Source organism: Anabrus simplex, chromosome 6 (assembly GCF_040414725.1).
Source record: "Anabrus simplex isolate iqAnaSimp1 chromosome 6, ASM4041472v1, whole genome shotgun sequence".
NCBI classification, from domain to species: domain Eukaryota; kingdom Metazoa; phylum Arthropoda; class Insecta; order Orthoptera; family Tettigoniidae; genus Anabrus; species Anabrus simplex.
Genome location: NC_090270.1, coordinates 187,016,685 through 187,026,072, shown reverse-complemented (window position 1 = coordinate 187,026,072; position 9,388 = coordinate 187,016,685). Strand labels below are relative to the sequence as shown.

At 38.3% G+C, this 9,388-nt stretch overlaps 1 protein-coding gene across 1 annotated transcript in view; it reads left to right on the top strand.

The window, feature by feature from the left end:
- The first annotated feature begins 297 nt into the window (after window positions 1-297).
- Window positions 298-9,388, top strand: part of Pgd (phosphogluconate dehydrogenase) — a 93,846-nt gene continuing 84,755 nt past the window's right edge. The window contains exon 1 of the mRNA XM_068228360.1: window positions 298-533. Coding sequence (XP_068084461.1) covers window positions 523-533 — 11 coding nt within the window. The 5' untranslated portion in view covers window positions 298-522. The remainder of the gene's footprint in view (window positions 534-9,388) is intronic.

Here is a 9,388-nt window from a genome sequence, read left to right as displayed (position 1 = left end):
TGCGCTCAATGTCTGACAATAAACATATGTTCCGTCCGCGGTGACTCTTCGGAACTGTGGTGATGTTGTTAAGTTTCCAAGTGGTGTTGTGCTTAAATGAGACATTATGCTTGTTATGGAGCAACTATCTTTTTAGATTCATCTCTGAACTTGCATTGACAGACAGTGCTGCCAACGGCTTTCTGTATATTAAGATGACATCTTAAGAGGCGTGTGGTTTTCATCGTGTTATGATGTAAGAGTTCCTTCGTACACTACCTGCTCAGCTCGTGAACGGGCGTGAGTCGTGACGTGATAGTTGATTGGCCTTGAGTTTTCTGGCCTAGTTGCCTAGCCCGCCGCTGTTGTAATCGCACTTGTATAATCGCATACATCGACAAACGTCCAGTCATATTCCACTTGTCAGCAGCTGGTGGTCAGTCCTCAGCAGTGTGCAGTACCAGATAGCGAAAGGAGTGTGTGTAGGTGCCGGCTTACGTTGGAGCCTGTTCGAGTAAAGAAATTTATAGAAATAAACATATAATGGCTGAGAAGTGAGTACCTTAAGAAATGCATTATTTCATATTATTCTCCCGTAGTTGTAAGTACGTTGATAATTCATACGGTGTCATTGATAAAGGCTATATTGCTTTGTCATCGTACTTTATCAGGCGTGCAAATTGCCGGTGACTACACAGTTTTCTTATATATGTTGCTGACTTGTTAAATAAGTACATTTATATTCTCTACAGAGTTACTTCTTCAAATTCATTTTTGACTTAAACATTTTATATCTTCAGGTCCCATTCTATGTAGTGCACTGACTAGTTAATACAACAGATGTAGGTCAAGTATAAGTGAAGGGGAAAAAGGAGTTCACACACCTATCGACTTACCGTACTCATTTGGTGGCAAGCTCTAATTTAAGCAGGCTTGTGTTTCAGGGTGTACTGGTATACAGTATAGTACCATGTATTTTTATACATCTGCCACACTATCAGAGGCACGACGAATATGATAAGGGCCTGCCTGCAGGAAACAAAATTGGGCATCCTCAAAGAAATTGTATAAAAACTATCAATAAAAACTTTCTTCAGCTTATCCCAGTTATTTCTTGTGTCATTGGAGCCACCCAGACTCATTTTGGTTTTGACCGCCCATCCTGACTCAACATAATTTTTGAGATGAAACTCTCAACTCACGATCGACCAGGATTTGGACCTCTGGGTGAGAAGTCAGCAGCTAAGTCACTGAACTAGTGTCTCATATAAAACCTATCAATGACCCACATGAATTAAACTACAGCAGATACTTTAAATTCATTATATCGGTATATCCATTTAATATATGGTACTTAAAGCACGTACTATAAAATTACAAAACAAATTAATTTATTAGCAGACTTTATTTTGTAGTGATTGAAATACAATATAAATATGTTTCATTCTTTTGTCTTTACATTTTTAAAACTTCACTGTATTCACATTTGGTTCTCAAAAAACAAAACAAGGATGCAGCATAATACTTAATTGACAATTCAATGATCTCCATGGATGATACTTTTAATGCTGGGGAGGCTGAGTTCGCAGAATCTGTCTTGGCCCATAACATTTCATAGGTAGTATCTTTATAAGTTTTAGTTTCAAAAATTGTTTTGTGGGAGAAACAGCAACAGGAATAATTAGGTCTAAAATTTGATAATTTGGTACAAATTTTCACAGTTTCTCTAGTAATAATTTAGTGCAGATATTTTGAAAGAGCATGCCACACATATTACAAGAGACATTAGTCTTAGTCTCAACATAGGAACAATAATTTCCAAGCAGGTGTAACCATCCAACAGTTACTCTTCATGCACGCTGTAAAAACAAACTTTTTCGGCCCATTCTACTAACACATCATGATGTCGTCTTTGCTGTGCGGAGTGGCATTCGGGTTAAGTTATGTATTCATTAATTTATTTATTTACTTTTTATGGGGAAGTCCCCAGGTCCCATAAGACGCAGGGCTGCCTAATATTATGCCACTGCACATAATGTTGTAAGAGATGACTCAAGGGGGAAGCCCTAGGGGCACTAATCTTGGAAGCATGGGATGCCTAGCTAAGCTTATCTTTACTTCACATATTTGTACCAAGCTCCTCACTTTAATCGTTATCAGTCAACCAGTTTCCTCCAATTAGAAAAGAGAGGATGGTTTCCCATTTTTACTTCTTTTAAAATAACATTCACCACCACCACCACCAGTGTTCACTGGTCCAGGCTATTTTGACATTCTGAAGATGATCAGGAGCAAATACTGAGAAAAAAGGGGTTATCAACAATCTGTATAAAAATCACTATAAATTCAAAGGATATGAAAAAGAAGCAAAAATTCAATGTGAAGTAGGTTGCAGTTTGTCCCTCTCCTCTCCTTACCTCTTTAATATTAATATTGAATTTCCATTATAGAAAATAAAGTAGAAATTTGGAAAAGAAGTTTCAGATTAAGGAGAGGAAATTAGAACTCCGAGATTTGCTGGATCTGCAGGAGATCTGGAGAAACTGCTGAATCTATGGAGACAGTTTTAGGGGAGTATGAGATTAAATACATCCAAAAAGAAAAGTAATGGAATACATGAAATGAAGTTAGGTGATGCAGGAAATATCAGGTTAGGAAATGGACTTCAAAAATCAAATCAAAATACTTTATTTGCAAAGGAGGTCTCTACCTCAGTGGCAAATGATACAAAAATACATTATTCTCAACAACTACATTTTAAGTTAAAAAGAAAAGTCATTTTTCCTAAAATACAGCATTATACAATTTACGTTAACATTTTTTCTATTAAATGCAAAACTCATCCTTAATAAATTTATATTATTTACAAAATTCTATTCATAATATCTTCTGTACTTACACACATAATCCACTCATATACAGTACATGGAATCACTTCAAAAAATACTATACAATATTGCTATAAGATTTAAATGTACATTGCTTTTTTTAAAACCCATTTTTGGTACCTAACATGTATAACAACCTGCCATGTCTTAACCAGAGCCCCTTTTGCCACTGCTTTTCAGAGTTCCTGAAGGACCTTCACAGCTACCATAGTGGTCCCAGTGCCCTATGTAGGATGTAGATGAATGTTGCTATTTTAATAGCCTGTGGTAATGTGATGGGGAGGGCCCATGTAAAATAAACATTGGTTGGTACGCGTGTATGTTGACGGGGTGGAAGGAGTACCTTTGGTTGTAGGACTGTTTTGTCATATGTTATGAAAAGAAAACAAGGCATCACTGGTATATGTGTTTAATTGACTGTACAGTTGAAGGTGTGCCGTAAAACTACCTCTGTCCACACAATCTGTATCCATTTATACAGGTGAAAAGTGATATGTTGCCTGAGGGCAACAGTATGCAGTAAAGAGTTAACCAGAGCCCCTTTTGTCACTGCTTTTCAGAGCCGCTGCCATAGCGGTCCCAGGGTCCTATGTAGGATGTGGATGAATATTGCTGTTTTAATAGTAGAATGACCAATGATTGTTGCAGAATTAAGGGATACATAAAATGTAAATGAGCCCAAGAAGGCCAAGGTCCTTAAGAAAATAAAATTTCTCTCTTTAAAAATATATTCAGAATAGAAAGATGTTTCTAAATATGAAGGCTGTTCTTTTTTTTTTTTTTTTTTTTTCAACCTCCAGTGGGCCATATATAAAGGACAAGTGTACATAGCCAAATTAATTTCTTACCAAATGTTAGGTACAAATGTGGTTACTTTTCAACATAATCACCATGAGCATTGAGGCATGATATGAGTAAAGAAGTGGAATCAAGATAAGGCTATTTGTGGATGATGTTATTCTGTATAGAGTAATAAATTACAAGATTGTGAGCAACTGCAAAATGACCTCAATAATATTGTGAGATGGACAGTAGGCAATGGTATGATGATAAACACAGTTAAGTCAGGTTGTGAGTTTCACAAACAGGAAAAGTCCTGTCAGTTTTAATTACTACACTGATGGGGTGAAAGTTCCTTATGGGGATCGCTGCAAGTAACTAGGTGTTAATATAAGGAAAGATCTTCATTGGCGTAATCACATAAATGGGATTGTAAATAAAGGGTACAGATCTCTGCACATGGTTTTGAGGGTGTTTAGTAGTTATAGTAAAGATGTAAAGGAGAGGGCATATAAGTCTCTGGTAAGACCCCTACTAGACAATGGTTCCAGTGTGTGGGACTCTCACCAAGATTACTTGATTAAAGAATTGGGAAAAAATCCAGAGAAAAGCAGCTCGATTTGTTCTGGGTGATTTCCGACAGAAGAGTAGCGTTACAAAAATGTTCCCAAGTTTGGGCTGGGAAGACTTGGGAGAAAGAAGGCAAGCTGCTCGACTAAGTGGAATGTCACAAATATTACTTGTAAGTGGTATGTTCCGAGCTGTCAGTGGAGAGATGGCGTGGAATGACATTAGTAAACGAATAAGTTTGAGTGGCGTCTTTAAACGTAGGAAAGATCACAGTTTGAAGATAAAGTTGGAATTCAAGAGTACAAATTGGGGCAAACATTAGGTTATAGGAAGGGGAGTTAAGGATAGGAATAACTTATCAAGGGAGATGTTCAATTAAAATATCCAATTCCCTTGAAATCATTTCAGAAAAGGCTAGGAAAACAGATAGGGAATCTGCCACCTGGGTGACTGTCCTAAATGCAGATCAGTAGTGATTGATTGATTGATTGATTGATTGATTGATTGATTGATTGATTGATTGATTGATTGATTGATTGATTGATTGATTGATTGATTGATTGATTGATTGATTGATTGATTGAAAGGCATTTGTCATACCTGTGGACAAGCTTTTTTGATCACCTCTGCACAGTATGTTGTCGCCAGTGAGTTGAGATAGGCACGAACATTGCTTTGAAGATCTTCATCCTCATAGGTAATAAATTTCATATTAATCCGTATTGAAGAGCAATATAGCCTAGTGTAAAACAAAAGCTAAAGGTTTCCACCTATTCAATACTGTTTGTTTTAACCTTTAAAAAGTTACAAATATTTGTTGAAACTAGTTTCTGTCTTACCAGAGACAGTCATCTGTCAGAATCAAAGTAAAGGCTAGACATAAATAAATAAATAAATGAAGCAAGCATGAAATTCAAAACAAGTAAAGATTTTAAAAACACTCATCACACTCGCATGTCCTGTGCAAGCTCTCAGCTTTCCTCCAATTGGAAGACTGCACCTCACAGAAGACCAGGTGAAACATTAATGATGATGGTCTGTGGTAAGACTGAAACTAGTTTCAACAAATATATGTAACTTTTATAAGGTTACAACAAACAGTATTGAATAGGTGGAAACCTTTAGCTTTTGTTTTACACTAGATCTTCATCTTCCTTGAACCTCCACCCACCTGTCTGTGTCAGTGTGATGTAAAGCAAATAGCGAAAAAGAACCTCCACCCTCCCAGCCAATTTTTCAGTCCTGGAAAGAGGTGGAAGTCACTCAGCGATAAACTGGGGCTGTACGATGGGTTATCAAAAAATGTTGCAATTCGTCAAAAAGTTATTGGGCGACATGAGCACTGTGAGGGCGAGCATTGTCATGAATCAAGAGAAGAGGTGGAAATCACTCGGCGCTAAACTGGGGCTGTGCGGTGGGTTATCAAAAGCGTTCCGTCCAAATTCCTGAAGAAGTTAATGGGTGACATGAGCACTGTGAGGGCACCAAGCGTCAGCATGCCTCTTCGTTTGTTCTGTTTGGCTCTCTGTAGTCTTCGTAAAGTCTGGCAATAAACAGCTGCCTTGATCGTAGACCCCTGTTCCATAAACTCAACAAGCAACACACCTTTATGGTCCCAAAAGATATAGCCATCTTGTCGTTGAAGGTTTGCTTAAATTTTTCCAGTTTGTTTGATGAGAGTGTGTGCATCTATTGACGTGATTGTTGTTTTGTTTCGGGGGGGTGACATAACAAACCCAGGTCTCATCGCTAGTTATCAATTTTCTTTAACAAATCGTCACCTTCAGCCTCATAACGGGTGAGGAACGTCAACACTGCTGCTGTCCGGCAACTTTTATGGTCATCAGGCATAATCTTTGGAACCCATCGAGCACACAATTTCCTGTAGTGCAGGTGTTCTGTAAGATCTTGTAAACAGATGACCTTGAAACTGCAGGAAATTTCTCGCAACTCTCTTACGGTAAACCTTTGGTTCTTGCGAATCTCGTGGTCATTTTGTTGAACAATATCATCTGTAGCTACAGACTTGCGTCCTTGCCCCCCTTCATCGTGAACATCCATCGGTCTGGCCTTCTTTAAACTTCTTGCATCGTTCACGCTCAACACCATCACTCGCACAGTTTGGACTGTATACCCCGGACTCATTCGTCGGTGAATGTCAGCTGCACTATTCCCTTGTGCTTGAAGGAAACAATTTAAAGTTATAAATTTCATTATGGGTTCATATTGAACTGAGAATAATAAAGCTTTGAAGAGAACTTAATGGTCCACAATAATGGCTATGTTTATCTTCATATTTCAACAATTAAGTTCTTGAGAGTCGAATGTAACACATTGTGAACCGAACATCTTCCAAGTTGGGATCTTGGGAGTCTTGGGAACCAATTGTCAATTTATTTAGGAACTTTTCATTTTAAGAGTATTGTTATAGTGACATGTAACTTATATTTTATATTGTGTACTGTATATGTAATTTTTGTATGATTGCCTGTTTCCACGAGCGGCTGAAGATGACGTGCACCAGCGTTGAAACTAAACCGAATAAATTATATGTTGTAACTTAATCTGAACAACAAATTGTATTGTATTGAATAGGTGGACCATTATAAGTTATCTTCAAAGCTTTGAAGGAAACAAATCACACTACACAACTTGCATTTGACGGGAGCATTAATTCTAACGGCCATGTTTCCATGCCAATAACTCGGCTCACAAAGGTGTGATGAAGTTGGCTGTGGCCGCGAATAGAGTGGGGGACATGCACAGTCACCCTCCATGCGGAAACGGTTCCCACTGCTTGTGTGGTTGTTTACCTGCGTGATCAGAGGTTGAAAAAAAATAAACCATCCCTCATACTATAGTATGGAGCACTTTATGGAAGTGGAACATGGGCAATAACTGGCATAGAAAGAAAGAAAGAAAGAAAGAAAGAAAGAAAGAAAGAAAGAAAGAAAGAAAGAAAGAAAGTTATAAGCCTTTAGATATGCCTTTGCTGGCGGGATGTAGTGTTTACAGTGCACTACGTCTTCTGGTATGGGCTAGAATAAATTTATTACTTTCATTGACCTGTCTGTCTCATCCTTGGCTTTGACAATTGTGAAAGTGACAGTTATGAGTGATTCTAGTAATACCGTTTGTTATGTAGCCAGTCCCTGTTATGAATGGTGTGAAAATATCTATCATAGGGTCGGTTGATGCATGCATTTCAGTGGGCTTGGCAGAATGATACGTAATAGCAACTTCTGGCTCAGTGAGGAAAGCAACGAGAAACTACCTCGCTCCTCATTTCCCTAGTATTCCTCTTCAGTGACACCTAGGCTATCTATGACAGCTGTTGGTGGAGCTGTAGAGGATCAAACCAGCCTTTGGGCTTGAATACCCAACATACATACATCGATAGATTCTATCATGAATAGAGAGGCTCTGAATCATGTTTATGAGGAGAGAATGATTTGGCAAAATTTGATCAAAAGAAGAGATACAGGATGGGTCCTGAAAAACTTTATAGCCTTCCCACATGTCACATGTCTGTAAATGAGAGCCCGGTTGCCATCACACTGTTCCCATATTCCCATACACGCGTAGAAACACCATACCAGTTCCTCCCCTCCTCACACCCATTAACAGGCAAAGTCATGCTAGAATTATGCAACAACCTGGCAAGCATGAGTCGCTAGTCTGAATCTTAGCTGTTAACATGGCGAAACAGGTATCATTACAACACCGTATTTTCATATGTAAAAGTTATTACAAGTACGAGTCAGCTCGACGGGTATGTGATGTATTTGTTCAGCAATTTCCTGGTAACGTGCCACCTACACGAGTGCAAATTCACGTAATTGTAAATAAATAATTGTAAGAACAGTGGCAGAACTCAGAATGTTGTTACAAGATACAATGCCCGTATAACCCAGGAAGAATGACACTTCCAGCATCTTTTATCAGATTTTATACACGCTTAAAGCAGGGTGGCCGCATGCGACATAAGTTCAGCTGAGGTGGCTGCCATAGCGTACAGTACAAACATCGTGCATTGGGTCTTTATTTTCTCGTACTCCATCCCTTAACCTTCAGCACATTTTATAACCTGTCTTTTTAGAAACATTATTTTTCAAAACATTTTAATAGCACAAAAATGGTAAGCAGTTTTCATTTTCTCTTATTTATTAAAACTTGGGTTACTCCATGGGCAATATTTAGGTCTGAAAATATTTTGGGGGAACATCATGTAATATCCATTTCATAAATAAATAGGTGCTTATCAGTTCAGTTCAGTTTTTTTTTGAACCTTCATTGTTCGCAGCTGTGAGCTCGCATCCGGGAGATAGTGGGTTTGAATCCCACTGTCGGCAGCCCTGAAGATGGTTTTCCGTGGTTTCCCATTTTCACACCAGGCAAATGCTGGGGCTGTACCTTAAGGCCACGGCCGCTTCCTTCCCATTCCTAGGCCTTTCCTGTCCCGTCTTCGCCATAAGACCTATCTGTGTCAGTGCGACGGTAAGCAAAGAAAAGAAGAAGAACCTTAATTGATCTTTCTGAGATAATTTCTGTACACTCAAGTTTTCTTGGGCATGCTCTCCTCCCTAGTTCTTACTTGACAGGTTTGTCAACTTCATGTGTGGAGCTAGCATTCTTGAAATGTGTAATGAGCTTTAACTTGCTCGACATCTCATGGCATTTTAAAATCTTTTTAGTTTTGTCATGCTTATCATGCTTGTGTATTGTGTTCTGGCAATGATAGCTAGGTTTTCAGCAGTTCTTTTGAAGTGATTTGGAGTAAATTAGATCATTGCTATGGCTAATGCAACTCAAACTGGCATAAAGAAGTTGTTTCATTATCGTAAATATTCAGTAACATGGTGAGACAGTTGTAATTGCAACACCATATTTTTGTATGTAAAAGTTTTACAGTGTTTACATTTCTAAGAATTCTTTGTAAGCAGCAGTGTTTCTGGAACCAGCCAACAAAGCCCTTACTCCACCTCCTTTCCTGTGAACAAGTGTAGGCTCTAGTAGAGTATTGTCACAGAAGATGAAAGCACATTTTGTGAGTGAAACTTCAAATGATCGCGTGAACTTTCTTGACCGCACTGTCATTTTTTAAATATACCGTTGCTAAACTACAATACAAATTATGCCTCCCAACAATTGTTTTCTATCAGACTTTAACT